Here is a 20,295-nt window from a genome sequence, read left to right as displayed (position 1 = left end):
GAAAAGAGGGTGAACCTATTTTCCAAACCACCAGAAGGCAAGACAAGAAGCAATGGATGGACACTTATCAAGGACAGAACCAATTTAGAACTAAGGAGAAATTTCCTGACAATGAGAACAATTAATCAGTGCAACGGGGTTGCCTTCAGAAGTGGTGAGTGTTCCATCACTGGAGGTTTTTAAGATGAGATTGGAAAGCCACTTGTCCAGAATGGTATGGGTTCTCCTGCTTGTGCAAGGGGTTGGACTAGAAGACATCCAAGGTCCCTTCCAACTCTGTTATTCTGTTAGTCATTCTGGTTTGAAACTATTACTTGAGTACCTCTGCAATATGAAATATTTAAACGTAAATAAATTTATAAACAAGGGTGTCATATACCTTTATTTGTAGGATAATAGTTTGAAGATGTTTATCATCTTTAAACATTGTTGATAAGCTTGGTCCTTCACCACATGTTTTTTCTTCAATTTTGTTGTTAATAACAGGACGAGTGAAGGCATCAAAATACTGATCTGGAACAAGGTTTGCAACAGATAACACAGTTGCCTGAAACTGAGACACAATATCTGCCATAGCATCCTGTTTGACCAAATAGAAGAAAATCAGTTGAAATGTTTGCTCTGCTAGATATGAAAGTTTACATAGCATGTTCAGAGCTGTTCACATAAATATTGTGGAATCCTTTACAACAATTGTAAAAATGTCTTGTGAAGACCCACACTTTGAATGCCTCTAGCGTTCCCTATTTTAAATGTTTTCACTTCTTAAAAAAGAATACAAGGACTGATGTTACTAATTTGTGCATTAAATTACAGTAACCTTAATACATAAAATCTGAATGCCACCTAAAATTGAAATAAATCTCCAAAATTCATAGGTAATACTAAAGCCACAGAAAGAAAGATAGAAATATCAAAAGTAGAGTCACCTTTGCATAGAGTCACTGATAGTGATATTAATAAATACTTAATTAAATGCCATGGCTATTCTGTGTCAGTGGACAAGTGGCAAGGCTACCCAGAAGTTTTTTATTTTAAACACAGTCACCCCTGGATTACAAACTTGGACTTTTTTCTGTTGCTGGCTACCTACTTTTCTTCCCTTCCTAATTTTTACAGCATCTTTGTCATTGCCAAAATGCCTTCAAATAGTGCCTTTTATGCAGCAGTTAACTAGCAAACTAATTAGTAGACTAGGAATTAACACTGCTAGTTTCATTCTTGTTTTTCCTACACTAATAGCAGTTCAAGTCATTAAGAAATATCAGGCTGTCTTCGTTCATATTGTATTGTTTAAGGATGACTATTCTTCTCAAATATTCTGGTCAGACTCAAAGCTAAGTTATTATTCAGTTGATCAAAAAGTATTTCCAGAGGCACTTTCCAGCCTAAATCTATGCCAGTCGAGAATTACATCTGACTCATAACTATAAAGATAATGTTTCAACTACTCTGTGCCCCATGATTACATTTCTTTTAAAAAAGGAAATCTTTTCAAAACTAAATGAACATTAACCTGGAACTCTTCTACAGTTGGTTCAAACAGCAATGCATGGATCTCTAAAATTAGCTCGACAAGAAACATTGGAATGGATGCCTCCTCTTCCTCTGCAATTACTGAAGAAGTTCCCTAGAGTAAAAAAAGAAAGAATGAATTAAGTCTTTTTAAAAATTAGACAATGAACTCAAACTCTAAAGCCCTCTAGCCTAGAAAGTTCCCTGTTTGTTAGAACGTAAATAATTTCCAAGTAATGGTTCAGATAGAATAGCCAGACAATGTTCACAGGCCCAGTGCAACTGCATGTTTCAGAATGTTTCGAAATGTTGGTGAGAGTCTTTCCTTTCTTTGATCATGTGATTTCTTTGTTTTAATTATGATTATGAGGAAACTTCAGCTGTTTTAGTTCCTTTCTCTTCTGTCATATTATATTATATTCATTCTTTTTAAAATGCATCCTTTTAATTTTGATACTCATGTCTTAAAATAATGTTATCACATTTTTGTTTAAAACTGATATTTTTAATCAGACCTATCCAGTTTCTGAAAGTGAACATTATTTATTAGTTAGGATTTGTAGAGACTTTTTTGGATACTACTCAGCATTAACAATACCATTTCTTATGTTATAAGCATTTACACAGAACTCTTTGAAGTATTTTCCAATTATAAAACATACTGTATAGGTACGTTTCATTAATTTCCATTGATAAAATGGATTCCAGAAACACATTTTCACAGGATATGAAGTCAGGAACAATATATGAGATCAAAACAAAATGACTGATATTGATCAATAGAAAACAATAATTCTGCCCTAAACAGTAAGTTTTCTTAAATTCTTGATCAAGTCATTCTAAACAGTTTGAACATCTCACTTTGGTGAATATTACCTTCTTTTCCACAACTTCAGGTGCTTCTAAATCTGTATTCCATGTTTGGATAATGTCTGCAAGTGGTGTTTTCTTCAACTTCTCAGTAAGGTAATGCAAGAGAGTAGCAACAGATTTAACTGCCAAGACGTGCATAGTATTTACTATAAGATAATCAGCAAGACGAATAAAGCTGGGAAGAAACAAACAGATCAACAATGAAAAACAGACTATTGTCTTAGCACAGACAATCTCACGGGCTTTAATGAAACTTTTTGTGTGTGTATGTGTATGTGTATGTGTGTATAAGAGAGGGGGGAAGTAGAGAGGGAGATCATGCAAAAATTATTAAGAATATACTGTCTGGGCTGAACACTGAAAAGAAATATTATCCTGGAGAATAAAGCAATTTATGGGAAACTAAACCTGGAGAATTAACAGCAATGGCAAAATTAACAATATACAGTAACAAAATGAATTAGAGACTAAATTTAAGCAAGAATGGCTTCCCTAAATATTAGATGTCACACAACAAAACAAATTCACATGCTTAACAATATGATGTAACACTCTCCCAGGCAGTTTTAGAGTGCAATTTGGGGATGCTCTTGGGTTGCAGTTCTTGCTCAAGGAAAACTATCATTTAACTATATCTTGTGCACCAGTTGGTCTGTTCCAGATCAGGAAGGACTGGTTACAATCACTTAAATCTTAGTCATCTTCCAATTCAGTTATTGCAATGAGCCCTAGTCTGGGCTGCCCTTGAAAAACATTCAGAAACTTCCACTGATCCAGAATACAATGGCATATTTAATATTGGTGTACTACAGCATGTCCATGTAACACTGCTGTTACTAGGCTGAAGTGGTACAAGTCAAGGTGCTGGTTGTCATCTTTAAAGCTTTACATGGAAATGGCTCAGGAAATCAAGAAATCCTTCAGAGAAATAGGTAAGAACTACCATATATGCAAAGAGGGCTAAAATATTCCCCACAGTAGCGGAATGGTGCAATGGGTTAAAATGCACTATTGCATGCTAATTCTGCCGACTGCCAGAAGTTTGATTCTCACCAGCTCCGAGGCTGGTATAATGAGGACCAGATTGCTGGAGGCAATATGCTGACTCTGTAAACTGCTTAGAGCAGCATTCCCCAATCTTTCCTGGTTGGCAGCCAGGCACAAGGAGGGGGGTCAGGAGAAGAGGGGATGGTTTTGTGTGAGGTGCAGGTGCATGCATGCATGCACGCATAGCTTCATTTGTGTGAGTGGTAGGCCCGTGTGCCCACCACTCGCGCTAGTGGGGCTGTGAGTGCCGGTACCTGCTGCTTGCATGAGTTGGGTTGTGTGTGCACCCAGCCCACCACTCATGTGGCCCAGTTGCAAATAGACCACGGCCCGGTAGTGGGCCATGGCCCACAGGTTGGGTACCCCTGGCTTAGAGAGGGCTGTAAACCACAATGAACCAGTATATAAGTCTAAATGCTATTACTATTGCTATAATACAAGATTGGATTCAGAAGAGATACAGCCATGTACTTCCCTGATTGACTAGGATATAAGGAAGAGGAGAAATAAAGCACAATCCAGCTTGCAAAATTCTACAAATATAGTTTATAATTGTTATTATAGCTTATAATAACCCTCCGCAAGTGTCCATTTTCCAATCTAGTCATCAGATTACTTACAGAAATGCCTGTCCCCTTTGATTTTGTCCCCACCCCTTCTGATCTGACAGAGGGAACATTTTCCAAGTCCCCTCATGGAGTAATACCATCTAGGGGACCTGAGGAAGCATACCATGTGTCATGGTAACTGCCTTGTTTAACAGCCTGCTCTTGCAGGGATATGGATGGCCCTGCTCCTGCTGGATTTCTGAAAGGCTAAAAAGACCTGGCTTTTCCTCCACATCCTGGGGCCAGGATGTTACTGTAATTCTGGAATGGTGTGTTTACTATATTGATAATGTGATTTTTATGGAGGCTTCAACTTGGTATTCCTTTTAATTGATTGGCTAACTGTATTATGTTTTTATTTCTGTTTGCCCCTTAGAGTTGTACTGGGGGGTGGGTGGCCATATAAATTTGATTAATAAATACATTTACATGTATATGTGTAATGTTCCAGTGTGATATATAAATAAAAAATTCTTTATGATCAAAATGTATGAGTTATGTAAGAAATCTTTATTTTATTTATTTCGCCCTTCAAAGGAAAAAAATCAAAATGGCTTTGAAAATAATATAATAACAGAGTTGGAAGGGACCTTGGAAGTCTTCCAACCTCCTGCTCAGGAGGAAACCCTACACCATTTAGACAAATTGCTGTCCAATCTCTTCTTTAAAATCTCCAGTGTTCTGGAGGCGTCGTTCTGAAAACAAGTCATTCCACTTTCCAGTCTCAAAATATTTTTTACGTCATGGTGATCAAAACTGGATGCAATATTCCAAGTGTGATCTTACCAAAGCACTATAAAGCAGTACTAACACTTAACTTGATCTTGATTCTGTCCCTCTGTTAATGCAGTCTAAGAATGCATTGGCTTTTTTGACAACTGCAGCACACTCCTGGCTCATATTTAAGTGATTGTCCACTAGGATTCCAAGATTCCTCTTGCTGTTACTACTACTATTGAGCCAGGTACCACCAATTCAGTAAAACAATATTACACTATATAATTTCAACAAACAAAAACCAGCAACAAAATTCAAACAAAGGGTAGCAAGCAATAAATAACATTGCCTAAGTTAAAGTAATAACTTAATATTGCTTTAACTATCATTAAAAATGTTTCCAGAGTACTGGTTTTTGTTTCATACTGCCCAATGTATTGATTACACTTTCATATTGCCAAGAAAAATAAATAACACAGAGATATGATATATGCAAATAAATATATAAATATAACAAGGAAGGAACGGACTATAATTTTCATATTTATATTTTCACCATTAATATTAAGGATTAGCTTTGTTTGATGGAAGGACTGTTGAAAGAAATTTTTGCAACATTTACAAAATAGGATTTAAGGTCTCTGATTTGATGTCAATTACTCAGGTCACATAGCATGTTAACCCATAATCAGATGTTTGTTTGTTTTTTCACAAAATAGGTGAAGCTAGACTAAATTATCACCACTTTTAGCAAAAAGCACTTTTGCTATTTTACATCTTACCAGTTCTAAATTGAGACAAATATATTATGACAAGACACCCATAGAAACGCTATTACTTACCATGTTAGCCTTCCACACTGAGCCCTTTTATTGGCCTGTTCTGTGTATGTCATTCTTTCAGGTTGTTCACTGTACATGTCTTTCTCAACACGAGGAACGACTCCTACCGCAACTTCTTTTTTTGTTGCCTGTTCTGAGGAAAAATACAGGTGCAAATTGCTGTAATTATTCCAGGCACAAAGCTAAACGGTACATTTACAGTAAAAGAAACAATCTATCCATATATAGCTGGCTAAAAAAAAATTAATTGCCTCTTCTAAGCCATCTGACTTAGAATGGGAGGGTTATACTGGTCCCTGTGAAATTTTACAGGGGCTACTCAAACGATTGGGAATGATATAGATCAAAATGTGGATTGGGTCAGGCTGTACTCCCTCCCCCCCAACACACACAAATTCACACTACCTTCTCCCTGTTGCATATTGAGATTGTAATGGTGGGTAACTTGCCCTTCCTTTTCACAGTACATAACATCATATCTTGATTCTGTCTTATTTTTATTTTCTATTGATTAGACCCACTTCTCTGAGGTTTTTTTTGACAAGGTTTTTCAGAAGTGATTTGCCATTATCTCCTTCCAAGAGCTCAGCGAAAGTGTCTAGCCCAAAGTCACCCATCTGGTTTTGTGCCCAAGGTACAACTAGAATTCACAATCTCCCAATTTTTAGTCAGATACCTTAACCACTAAAAACTGAAATTCCCAAAGTTCAAATGTTGCAAGAAAATACAATTATTTGAAAATTCAAAGAACTTTCTAACCCCATTTGTTTGAGATAAAAGAAATACACAGACACTCATCCGGCATTTAAAATAAACATACTATTATTTATTGTTAATTTGGTAGTTTTGTACCTGTATTCTCAATACTATAAAAATAATCATCAGGAGTGAAACCAGTTTCAAGTAGTGCAGTTCGACATGCACCTCTAACCACTTCTTTAGCTAATTCTCTGAATTCTGACAAACGAGATGCCACCTAAAATGTTAATGAAATTAGAGGTGAATAATGATTAAATTTCAGTTAAAATATTTATATGAATTCTTGAACAACTGAAACATGAAACTCACATCTTTTAGCTGACTGAACTGAGTACCTTTAAACTCTATTAATGTATATATATAGCCCTTTTCAATTTGACAAAGTACCATGTCACCAATTCGATAACACATTTCTTGGATGTTTAGAATTGCTGGTCTCAAACACTGCAAAATAGAACAAATCAATAAGACAGAAAGGACTATTAGAAGGAATTGTGTATATTTTCTGAATAGTACAACAAAAGGAAATTGATTGGCTTTCATATTTACACTATACTTGAGACAAATTGGAAATCACATGGTTACACCTGTTCTTTCTATTTTCTCTGGGTCTCCCAGTTTTTCCCCCATATCATGATGGAATAAAGGGGTCTTGGCATGTTTATACATAAGTTGTCCAAATTGAAATACAGATGTGTATAGTTGATAGCTCCTGGAAAATGGCTCCTGGATATTAGTGTCTCTGGGTTCCCATATATTAAAAATATTGACTGCACAGAGCTATGCAAAATATTTGTGATCATGCATTATCAAGTATATAAAGTCAGCAAGAAACAATATTTTGTTGTTGGTTTTTAAAAAGCAAATGAACAAAGCAGCTTTCCAATTTTTCAAAATAATCGATTTCCAAATTCCATCCAAAGAAAAAAGTGCTCCTAGTATTGTATTTACTAAGGAAAGGAAGGAGAGGCTATAGTTTCTAATAATTAAAAATATTCTCCAGGTAGAAAAACAAGATTATCATCATCAGCCAGTTTGGTCTAATGGTTAAAGCACCAGGTTAGAAACCAGGAGACTGTGAGTCTTAGATGTGAAAGCTGGTTGAGTGACTTTGGGCCAATCTTCTCAGCCCAACTCACTTCACAGGGGTGATGAGGGAAAAATAGGAGGAGGAAGTAGTATTGTGTGTGTTTCATTATAGCATCCCTTAAAAACTGCTCTGTGTGCATGAGTGGATCTTTCTGAAGAGCATAGGAGCAGATCAAGGGATTATTGGGAGAAAAGATAATAAGTGAAAAACTTCACTTTTGCAATAACAGGCATTTCTGATAGTTCAGCTATTTTTCTGTTTGTAAAATATTTCAATCTCTGATTTTTTTTAGATTATGAGCTTTATTGACTTTCCATACTAACTAAACTCTAGCAGCACTAATTTAGAGCTATGGAACTACAGCTATGTTAATATCAATATATTTCACACAAGGAAACCTATATTACATTGTAAATCATTTTTATATTAAAGAGTGACATCTTCAAAACAATACAATGATTTAGATCAAGGATGTCAAACTCGTGGCCCAGAGGCCGCATGCATCAGGTGCTGGCCATGCCCACACCCGATTTAGCAAAGGGGGAGAAAAGTTGCAATACATCACATGAAGCTGCCATGATGATGCGAGTTTGACACCCCTGCTTCAGTGTCCTTCACATGTATTATTTCAGTAATAAAAACACAATACATACAGCATTAACAATGAATAAGTTCTTCTGTAAAGCTCGGCGGCATGAATTGATCTTTTTGCAGCGGACGTTCTTTCTCCATACATTAAATGACTTCCATTTGCGAAATATAGCAAAGATAGTGATTTTGACAAGTGCCCTATGATAGACATATTCTTGCTCCCAGCGTTCAAGTTCCAGGTATTCAACTTCTCCGTTATATGTATGAATAACTGCTTGTGGACTAATAGTGTAGTAGTCATTTTTGTTAATGCAGTCATAGCTTACAATTCTAAAAAAAAACAAAAACATCTTGTTTAATAGAATGAATTGATTGTCAAGACCTGAATAAGCAATGATGGATTATCTATATATGCCTATTCTGTACCTGTAGCAAACAGAACCTGATGGAATAATATCTGCTATTTTTGTATCATTCCGTATCATGGTTTTGCTACCAATCTATTAATTTTCAAGCAGGAAGCATAGCAATTAATATAACTTTTTTTATCATGGCAGGACGTTTTCTGACATATCCTGGATAACTGAACACATTGCATTGTTTTTTTTAATTATTAGATGCAGCCTCATCCCATCAGGTTTAGATCCACGACAAGCTATTATGATGTGAAGCAAATCTTTATTTATCCAGGATGGAGTGAAGTGATTCAGAATGGCACCGGTTCTACCTTCAATACAAATGTATTTTGCATTGCAAAAAAAAAAGCAAATGTATTTCCTAAAGCAAATGTATTTCACTAAAGCAAATGTATTTCCCACCCACCCAAACTTTTCACATGAAAAGTTTACATGAAAGTTCAGTTCAGTTGTTCACATGAAAGGCATAAATCAGGGTTTATAAATGCATTAGTACTCAAATGTCCCTGCTCAATTTTTGTACCACACTTCATATTTGCATAAAGCTCTAACCCGCATCAAACTGTTGTCCCAATTTCCTAAAAACAATAATATGACAGCAATTTGTGTTCTTTCCTTACTAGATTAGTGAGGGGCAAATGACAATGGTTTTGTTATTTGTTAACTAACATAGGTACTTGGTATTTTAATCTGATTTATTTTCTCTCTTTTAAAATGATGTTCATTCCTAAACTGATAAACAAGCTAGAGACTAGCTCCAAATAAGAAAAAGTTTGTTACTACAAATTGGGGTCTGGTTTATCTCTTTTGTGAACTCCAAACACAATTACATCCCTTCTGATGTCAGACCTCCTTTTAATGAACATGTGATATTCTGGGATGTAAATATGTAACATGTTTGACTACGTGTAACTGATTTCCTATGCAAAGGGAAGGCTACTTTTATCCTGTCCAATCAACTTTCCTCTTGGACTTTGTTGTGTTAACTATAAAAAGGAGTGAAACATGGGGCTCCTTTTCATAGAGGGACCACACTTTATCAGAGTACTCTAATAAACTGCTTTTACATGATCTTCTGACTCAGTTGGTTATTGGGAAGATACTTATTGGGAAGGGAAACTGAGGCAGAACCTAGTATATGCTAATAGTTGTTATGTAAATGATCTGACAAAACTATATGGCAAAACATATATTTGGCATATAATAATACTGTTCTTCTATGTTACAACAACTGTTTGAAAAACATCCCATATACATTCATGAAACAAACAAAATGTTAAAAAGTTATCATATTTCTGTAGTTACTTACCATGCATATCTAAATTATATTAAAGTAACCAAAATATCTTTACAACCCCCAAGGCATATCAAAACTTTTAAGTGCTCCTAATGTTTGGAAAGGGAAAGTTGAAAAATTTGACATGCCCTAATTACATATCTGTCTTCTTTTGAGATGTATACATTATATGATTGCCTTTTTAAATCAAAATTTAACCGTATTCCTTAATTGATAATTTCATTTCAGTTTCCCCTTTCTAAGGAAAAAGATACAAGTTTTCAAATTTTAGCACCACATTTATGTTAAAACATATACATATAAGAAAAATATAAAAATTAGATATAACTATATTAAGGTATTTCTTTCAGTAAATATATTAACTATCACTAGAACAGAGACTGGAATTATAAGTGGTAAATCTGGAATTCATGTTAAACATAAAATTATTGTTTTTTAACATACAATTGCTTCAACATTTAAAGGTAACTCACTTCAGGTTATATGTGTCATACTCAATGGATGATTTAGGCACTGCGGGAGTCATGTACAGAAATCCAAGGTTATTGTTTTCACATATTATTCTTATAATCTGTAGAGGCTCTGTAACATTAGCTTTAATTACTTCTTCCGGTCCACTAAATGTACGTAAAGGTGGAGTCGGACCTGGTTTGCAAGCACTTGTCTTTAATATACTACGTGGTTGCTTAGGAGGAGTTGGAATTCGTACCATAGCACTCAGCATCTGTGATGATAAAGGAAAGGAACTTATATATAACTCATTTTTTTAAAAAAAGATACTATTGATTTCCTGGGTTTTTTGAAAACCAAGCATATTCTTATAGATTCTTATCACAAATTTACTGCATAACAATAATATTTATAACTGCTTCCCTAATATTTTTTTCGAACAAAATCAATATCATGGTTTATCACTCTTCCTCCAGAATGGCTTATAAAAGTTTGGAAGCTTTCCCTTCCTAAGTTAAATTAACAAGAAGTTCTACTTTCCTCTATAGTCTGGAAACTAAATTATGTTTCAGTCAAGTAAGCCTGGATTGAAAGTGTTTTGAAGAAACCATATTCAGGTATCCATTTCAGATTTAATGAGAAATTTTATTATCTGAAAGCTGCAGTGTTTCTGAGCTCTTTGTTGCAATCAAGTAAGTGGGCCAGATAAATCTACTTGGATTCCTGAAGCAAAGCATCAGTTGCCTTCCTCCACATTCCACATTCACAATTCAATTGGCCCAACACCTGCACATTACTTCAATGCTCATGACAGAATAGCATCCTGTACGAGAATTCTCAGGGGTTTGTTTATTTAATGCCTTTTTAGTGATAACATTTATTTACCACCAGAAATCTCTAAATTGCTTACAGAATAAATGTAATGCAAGTTGCTATAGTAATTAAAATGGTAACCCAATTACGCTTCAGTTTAATCCATGTTAAACAGTAAATAATACATTGAATTAATTGAATATGGCACTTCTTGTACAATTAAAACCTGAATGCCTTCTGGAAAAGTCGTATTTTCATCCAACTGCAGAAGGCTCTGAGGACGGGGACCATCTTTACGTCAGCAGGCAAGCCCTTTCAGAGGAAGAGAACCGCTACTATATAGAGAATGCCTATTGCAGAGCTTCCTCCTGCCATACTTTCTGATAGATGAGGACCATTAGCAAGTACTACTTAGTTGTTTGGGTATAATGGGCAGAAGCTGTTGAAGAAAGATGGCCCTCAAGATATGAAGCTTGCCTGGTTTTGTAGGTAGTGACAAGTACCTTGAATTACACTCAGAACCAAATCAGTAGTTAGTTAGCGCAGCTCCCACAGCAGAAGTGCAACATGGCAGTATCGTCCTCTTTATTTTTGTATTTAAACTTCAAAAACTTTCCATTCAACTTTTCTTTTAAAAATTATTTTATATAGAAGTTAATTAGCAATAGAACAATAAAACTGTATTGCCATTTTAGATTAATACTATACAACAATGGTATACATGAGAATAATAAGTCTTAGAGTGAACCTCCTTCACCAGATGAGAACCATTTATGGCAAGTTTAAAAGCAGCTTCAAATAATGAAGAATTACAACTGGCCACGTACACTTTCTTACATTAATAAGGGAAGTGAAATCTCCTTTTATGTATTTTTTCAAATCTAAGTAACTGGAAAGTGGTCTGATTTTTAAGATATCTGATGATGTTTTTAAAGCATGCTGGAAAAGGTGAACCATGCATGTTTCAATATAGCTATTTCATTAACTCCAACATGCAAGAATACCTTAAAATTATTTTATTTATTTTTATTTATTTTATTTTTTATTTTACTTTATTATTTGGAGTAATAAATTGTAAGTGCCTTGAGCATACAGATAGTCCTTCACTTACAACAGTCCACTTAGTTCGATGTTACAACAGTACTGAAAAACGTGTTTTTTGACAATTTTTCACACTTACATTCATTACAGAATTCCCATGGTCATGTGATCAAAATTCAGACAACTTGGCAACTGACTTGTATTTATGATGATTGCAGTGTCCTGGAATCAGATGCGACTTACTGACAAGCAAAGTCAATGGGGAAACCAGATTCACTTAACAGCCGTGCTACTAAATTAACAACTGCCATGATTCACTTAATAAGAAAGGTCATAAAATGCAGCAAAATTCATTTAACAAATGAATGTCTTGTTTAGCAACAGAAATTTTGAGCTCAATTGAGGTTGTAAGTCGAGGATTACCTGTATTTTATTTGAAGGGAAGATTAAAATATTTAAATAAAAGTATGCATTCACAATCTGTAAGGACAGACAATACCTGTCTTTCTTTCAGTTCTTCTTGGAGTTCAGATGAAATTGCTTCCACTGTACCAGGCCATTTTCTTTTCTCTGCTGAAGTTGTAGGCTTTAATACTCCAGCTGCTAACAATTTTTCTCTGTTCTTCTGGTATATATATTCAGGTTGTTTTTGGTGCTGATATGTTTTTAAGGCAGGCTAAATTAAGAATGAAATAAGTTTTTTAAAAAATGAATAACTCATCAATAGAAATATTTTGTATACATTAATAAACAATAAAATTAAATTAGATAAGTACAGACTCTGTCATAGGTCTTTAACTGTGAATAGAGAAGACAGCATGTATCACAAGCCAGGAGTCTAATAAGTTGAGTCTAATAAGTTTTGTTTTACATGGGTTGCGCATTCTCTTAAAGCAAAGATTCACACTGTTAGTGACTTATAGCATTTTCTAAAGTCATCCAATCATCTTGTGTTAATAACAGTAATGAAAAGTCTTTAATTCCCCAAAATTAATATGTAGTAGGAAGTATATGGCTTGCCCTGTGGGCAGGGGATAAATTCTGAAAACCTCAAGTAATTGAATTGCACTAGGCTGATTTTTTTTTAATCTCATTGGACAATTATTTATAAGGGTCAAAATTCGATAGTTACAGAATGATTTGATTAATCTTTCTTAACATAAATATTATAGATTGCAAGTTTAGAAAAATTAATTTTTTCTACTAAGAGATCCATGAACTTTTAGGGTCATGAAATTAGGATTAATCTGACATGATTGATCTCTGCAATATTTGTATAGCATTAACTCATACAGAAGAACTGTATTTCCTCAACCCTTTTTCTGATAATCAAAAATGTAATATCAAAGTGTTTTATATCTTTGTAATTTCCACATTTCAAAATTAACTGATAATCAACAAAAAGTTATAGACTTAACTTAAATTTTCTATATACAAATACTAAATTTAATGGTATTTATGCACCAGTTTTCGTAAGACTAAACATATTTGAAAAAAAAAAACCCACAACTTTTTCCAAATTAAAAATATAGTCTTAAAATCAAAATCAGCCTACTAAAGGTTCTAGCTTTATAGGCTGCTGCCGCTTCCTAGTTCTTTCTTGAGATTTTGTATTATGTTCAAATTTCAGAGCTTCAGGATTTGGTGCCATCTGTTTTGGAGCCACACTGGTCAGTCTGTTTCTTAATTCATTTATTGAAGGAGAACTTTTCCCATTAGAAGACTCTTCACTTGAACTCTGATTGCTTCTGCTAACTGTTGATTCCAGTGACGGGATAGAAGGCAATAAGACTCTTTTTGACATAGTGGCCTGAAAATAAAATATGGAACCTTAACGTAAGTCTAAATATAAACAAACTGCCTTATGAACATTAATATGTAACCAAGAACAAACCAAGGGAAATGGATAAGAATATAAGAAGAAAATGTGTATTGGTATAAGCACATTAAGATCTGAGAAACATCATACTGTTAAAGTATCCCATTTGGGGGATGGATCAAGGTGCAGCATAGACAGACAGACAGAGGATAGAGAATGAGAGAGAATGAGAATACAGTGAGAGAATATAGAGAGAAAAATATATAGATAGACAGACAGACAGACCGAGAGAGAGAGAGAGAGAGAGAGAAGATAGAGAAAGAGAGAGAATAGATAGATAGATAGAGAGGGAAAATAGATAGATAGATAGATAGATAGATAGATAGATAGATAGATAGATAGATAGATAGATAGATAGATAGATAGATAGATATAGTGTGAGAAAGAGAGAGGATAGCAAAAGAGATAACATAGATAGATATAGATAGATAACAGATAGATAGATAGATAGATAGATAGATAGATAGATAGATAGATAGATAATAGACAGATATAGAGATAGACAGAGATAGATATAGAGATAAATATATATGTTTTCTTAAGTTTTCGCGGGTACTTACATGTATGGTATTCAGCTTTGTTCGGGTATTTTCCCACGTCATTGTAGTTGTGCTTTTAAAATTGTAGCAACGTTTCGGCAGAATCTCATCTGCCATCATCAGGCTTCTGTATAGTGTTCGTCTGTGAGTCCCAACCAATCACGATGAAGAAAAAAACCATTCTGGCACAGCAGTAGGCTAGCCCCAAATTTAAAACAGAAACGGCTGTGAAAGCCTGACTCACAGACGAACACAATACAGAAGCCTGATGATGGCAGATGAGATTCTGCCGAAACGTTGCTACAACCAGGCATGATATTCCCCTCTGAAAAAAAAATCGGGGCCGGCCAAAAGAGACCCCCCACCGCGCGCCAAGAAATCGCTGCCCAGCTCCCTTTTCCTGCCACTCAGCGGCCTCCACTCGTACCACCCGCCCACCGGGCTCCGCTCGCACCGCCCGCCGCTCGCACCGCCGGGCGATTCCCCAAAAAATCGGAATTCCGATTTTAATCGGAAGAATATCATGTCTGTACTTTAAAAGCACAACTATAATGACGTGGGAAAATATAATGACGTGGGAATATATATATATGTGTGTGTGTGTGTGTGTGTGTGTGTGTGTGTGTGTGTGTGTGTATATGTATATGTATATGTATATGTATATGTATTACATACATATACATGCATACACACACACACACACACGCAAAGATTAATAATTAGCTATGATTTATTGTCTAGAAGTTGAGCCCACGTTCTTTTCTCTCTACTTCTAATTCTAAATGTACCGGCCCTGCTCTTCTATGTGTCTATTTCAGAGAAGGCAAGAAAAAAATGGATATGGCGAGGAGGAAAGCAAAGCTATCTTTGAATAGAAAGGTACAATTTTAATGACGGGACGGCAAAGGAAGGAAATTAGCACCCTCGATTGCCCCTTGCCCCTTGGACGAGGCAGTTTTTGGAAACCTGGCTCAAATGCCTTTTCCAAAAGGGACGCTGCAAAAAAAAAAAAAAAACAGTCGGAAGGGAGCATCCTTTCGGGACTGTAATAGTCGGAGCAGCGGAATTCCCCCATTTTTAGAAAATAACAGGGGACACCCGCGGGGTTAACTGTTGGAGGAACTTACTTTTTCCGCCCAGAAACTACAGAAACTTCAGACCCTCCAGAGAGTCGTCCCGTTGCCAAGCAACATCCCCAGGACCGTATCCCAGCATTCCCCGGGCGGGACGCGACGGAGGGGCGGGAAGCTAGTGTCACTATGGTTACCACGCCAGGGCTCCGCGGCTCACCTGCGGTCGTTCTCGGTTAGTGAGTCCCGCCCTCGTTTTCTTCCACTGCTGCGCGCGGCCGCCTCCCCAAGCCAAGTCACGGCTGTCCAAATGATGCCATATCAAGGAGATTAATGCTTGAGCCTTGGCAAGTCCTGCGATCCGAAGCATCGTCAGATCTTAGGCATTTTTTTTGCTGGATCTTGAACCGCTGCTCCGTAGATACAGACTGATTAGAATAGAATAGAATAGAATAGAATAGAATAGAATAGAATAGAATAGAATAGAATAGAATAGAATAGAATAGAATAGAATAGAATGCAATGCAATAGAATACAATAAGAATAGAATAGAACAGAATAGAATAGAATAGAATGCAATGCAATAGAATACAATAAGAATAGAATAGAATTAGAATAGAATTAGAATACAATAGAATACAATATAATAGCCTTGTCACTTTAAATGTACACTAATCAGCACACATTAAAATGAGATTTCGTTGCGTTGATAGAATACATCTCCAAATACTGCACAGTATGATCGTCCCCATCTATTGCAAAGGCAGAGAAGTAGGTGGATATACAGCTCTCTAATCAGTTTTTCCACTAGCTCTGCAAAACGTGGCATATTCTATTCATGTTTTGCTCTAAGGTTAAGTGCCTAAATCATGGTGTCTTGCATAGGGTTTTCCAGTTTAGTGAAGAAACTTTTTTGTTTTAGTCTTTCACATCGCTTGAGCGACATCTAGTGCCAGCGCAGGCTATACTTGTGGTTGAGCGCAGCTTCCCAAAGTCTTGTAAATGTGACTCTTCAAATGGTCAGGAAGATGGAAAGGTGTGGAAGAATATTGAAGAAAGGAATTTTTGGCAAGGATGGCTTGTAACAAATCCAGAGGAGTTAAGTGCACAGAGCTACCTCAGATAGTAAACTGATGAAATGTGTTTGCTGCTTGTCACCTGAATCTTAGTTTGCTTTATTTAAAAAAAATTATCAGTATTTCTCCCATGTGGTCAGATTTAATATTTAATATTTTTCTTTTTTTGAAATTGTAAAAATTTCTTTCAGTATATTGAAGTGATTAAAAAAAACCTCCAAAGAATAAATGTTTGACAAAAGCCAGAGTCTTCTAGGGTGGGTGGCCATAATAGTTAATAATAAAAGAAGCAAAGTGATTTAAGAGTAAACAGCATGCATTTTGTCTGTTACAGGGAAACGAGAGCTCAGTGTATGAGCATGAAACTAAATAGAATGCTATTAGGTGATTTATGAATGTGCAGAAAGAAAATTTGAATGCAGAAATTGTTATTTAGGAAATGTGTAAAACAAGAAAAGGCCAGCAATAAATCTTCACTGAAGGCAAAATGTAATGACTAGTGTGAAAGATATATGCCAAGGGGGTGTGCCCTATAGAAAAATTAAGTTGAATCACAAAACAAATGTGATGAAGAATGACTGGAAGGGAAGGGAAAAAGAAAGTTGTGGTTGATAAGAGAGATGAAATCCTCAAAAAGAGGCTAAAGTTTAAAGAACAGAAAGCAATGTCCAGGCTAGAGGCTATAAGTTCAAGTGCCACCTTATGCATGAAAGCCAGCTGAGTAACCCTGGGCTAGTTAGGCGCTTTCTCCCAGCCCAACCCACCAGAATTGTAATGGGGAAAATAGGAGGAGGGGGGAGTATTTAAATTAGTTTTTTTTTTAATAAAAGCAGGATAAAAATAAATAAATGAGGACATGATCGAAACAAGGATAGTTTGTAAAGCTAGAAAAGTGGATAGGCTTGGTGATAAGAACAGATTCGACTGAATTCTTTTTTATTTCTTGCCTTAATATCTTTGGCTTATTTTTTATTGTTTCTTTCAGTAACATTGCTTTCCTAAAGGGAATAGTGTGATAGGTATGTATAGATGTATTGTAGGTATACATTTCTTTTTCAAAAGTATCCCTCTTGAACAGGATGTCTATTTTCTTTTAAAACCCAACATTCCTTCATTGTTTTCTTGTCATTACTTTTTTCCTGGTTAACATTTTTATTGAGTTATAAGATAAAATAAGATACAAAATACAATAGGAAAATAATAGGGAGGAATTGGGTAAAGAAAAGTGAGGAAGGATTAGGAAAAGGAAAAAGAAGCATTGACTTCTGACTCTGTTGCAGTAACATAGGGCACTGACATCAAATCACAACTTTTTGTTTTTTTTTCATAATGATATAAACTAGCCATTTCTATAAGTATCTATCTGTCTAATCAGTAAAACCCAAAATCAAAGTTTCATTCTTTTCCACTTCAAGTAGTAAGTTAAGAAGTGGTCTCCATGTGGAAACAAAAATATTTATATTCTTTTCTTTAATCAAACTAGTCAATTTTGCCATTTCAGTCAACACCATCAGCTTCTGCAACCATTCATCCATGGTAGGAATCCAAGTGTCCTTCCATTTTTGTGCATACAAATAGTCTTGCTTCTGTCAACATATATAGTAACAAAGTTCCAATTTTTTTCTCCAGATCTTTTCCCATTCTTGTCATTACTTTTTAACTATACTGCCGAGTTCTTGAACTTGGTGTCTTACCATATGAACACATTGTAATGGAGCTCCTATGGGTACTTACTATGGTTTGCTTTCTATTGTCTCCTGAATGTTGGTTTTAGTTCTCCTTTTACCAAACCCCTCATTGTGTTTGACTACATGGAATTCCTTGGCAATTTTTATATACAATAATATATACTTTAATCATCAGGGCAGCAGCCAAGCCATACATTTTCCACCATTGGTTAACCTTAAGATGTATGGAATAGAGAATTCTGGGAATTGAAGTCCACACATGTTAAAGTTGCCATAGCTGAGAAATACTGTTTTAGGTATGGTTTAAAACTTAATTATTGTTGCCGTCTCTGACTTAAAGTGTCTAATTTTAAAAGGTGGATGAACAGTTAAGAGTGGCAATGAGTACATTATTGGGAAACCTGAAATAAGAAGTTAGGGATGTATTGTCATGGAGAAAATCTATCTATGATTGCTAGGAGAAAACAACTTGATGCATAATCAGTTTATTTTTAAAAACTGATTAAAAAAATACTATGACATAATTATTCAGTTGATGCATAGTTGAGATTACCATTTTTAATAACAATTTCCCTTATTTTCTCAAGATTTTCCTAATACACAGTCTTGCTATTTAATTGTCACTATTGGAAGAGGCTGAGTAAAATATATGTGCAGCACTCCTGAGAAATGTGACTCATAGTCTCATTAAAAAAAGGCAACAGGCATAGCATTAAACATACATGAGCTTTTCTCTCTGTACCATGATTACTAGAATAAACTTCACACTTAGCTATTTATTACTTAACTTGGAAGATTGATATGTCTTCTATTGTTCCAAACTTACTCATAGAAACTTGACAGTCTATTTTTGAATTTTTGCAATGTCAGTGTGCCATTTCTTGTCATTCAGAATGATGCTACTCCCAATTCATCTTTCTAGTCTTCTCTAGTCCCAATTCAAGTGATACAAGCCAGTGTAGAATCAATCCATCCTGCTTTAGTGATCAGCCTTTTCTTTTCAAAGTTTTACTATAAGTGAAATCCTGCTCCATGACAACATCCTGATTCTCTATAGCAAAGAAGTCTTTACAAATGGTGCCCACAAGCCCTGATCTTGTATCATTTGTCAAATTTAGGTTCCAGCTCCTTGGTTAGGTTGACATGGTTTGAAGAGGAAAGCTGGAGATAAATGAGGGGAGGCGGGAAACTGGAAGAGGAGGAGGAGTGGAGAAGGATAGGAGCCTGAAGATCCCATTCCAATCTGGAGAGTTACGGTATACATTGCCTTTTCTTCAGTCTTGCTTATACGGTTCAAACGTTTTTGCACAAAATAAGTTAGAATTAGGTTACTGATTTTGTTTGATTTTGTCTCTAAACATATTGAAAACAATAATTGTTGATTTTGTGGTATTATAAATAGCAGACCAAAAGAACCCATGACATTCCATGCATGAGTTCATTTTCACACCCATGATAATTGCAATTAGACCCCATAAAAAACTACCAGTTATAAGACTAATTAACAGTCTCAATTACAAATTAACACTAATTTTGGGACAACTGTTCTCTGCTACAGTGTTCTAGCTTAAACGGTACAGACAGAGCAGAAAGAAAAGGCCGAAGTGACAAAAGGCATAGTTTATTCATCTATAAGTGTTTTGCATAGTATGACACTTTTGGTATCTTGAGTCAAATTCATACTGTACGCTAATGATGAATCTCCATTAATCATATGTCAACCCACCCCCATAATCTGAATTAAAGCTGCTAGGTCATCAATCAGTTGAACCATTCATTCAGTTTTTCTATTCTGGTCAAAATCTATTGTAATCAGAAGAGATGAGGAAGCAAGCATTGTAAAGGGATGTAAACAGTATTGATAGATTTGAGTTAGGTTCTGAGCATTATTTCTTTTTGCATGAAAAATTGATCAAATTGCATCATCTAAAATATTTACTAATGCAGAGGTTCTCAATCTTTTCTTCACCATGGATTCCCAAGA

General features: G+C 35.4%; 1 protein-coding gene across 1 annotated transcript in view; it reads right to left on the bottom strand.

Moving 5' to 3' along the window:
- DNAH6 (dynein axonemal heavy chain 6) overlaps nt 1-15,668 on the bottom strand; it is a 181,866-nt gene extending 166,198 nt beyond the window's left edge. The window contains exons 1-11 of the mRNA XM_087957457.1: nt 15,605-15,668; nt 13,615-13,869; nt 12,559-12,735; nt 10,229-10,479; nt 8,105-8,372; nt 6,671-6,805; nt 6,455-6,578; nt 5,603-5,735; nt 2,392-2,563; nt 1,517-1,630; nt 380-580 (exon numbers count right to left, since the gene is read on the bottom strand). Coding sequence (XP_087813583.1) covers nt 380-580; nt 1,517-1,630; nt 2,392-2,563; nt 5,603-5,735; nt 6,455-6,578; nt 6,671-6,805; nt 8,105-8,372; nt 10,229-10,479; nt 12,559-12,735; nt 13,615-13,863 — 1,824 coding nt within the window. The 5' untranslated portion in view covers nt 13,864-13,869; nt 15,605-15,668. The remainder of the gene's footprint in view (nt 1-379; nt 581-1,516; nt 1,631-2,391; nt 2,564-5,602; nt 5,736-6,454; nt 6,579-6,670; nt 6,806-8,104; nt 8,373-10,228; nt 10,480-12,558; nt 12,736-13,614; nt 13,870-15,604) is intronic.
- Nucleotides 15,669-20,295: the final 4,627 nt, after the last annotated feature.

This window comes from Notechis scutatus, chromosome 2 (genome assembly GCF_049901735.1).
Source record: "Notechis scutatus isolate UNSWTSFEM ecotype Mainland chromosome 2, rNotScu1.2, whole genome shotgun sequence".
NCBI classification, from domain to species: Eukaryota; Metazoa; Chordata; class Lepidosauria; order Squamata; family Elapidae; genus Notechis; species Notechis scutatus.
The sequence above is the reverse complement of the archived record's forward strand: the minus strand, read 5'-3'. Positions and strand labels throughout refer to the sequence as shown.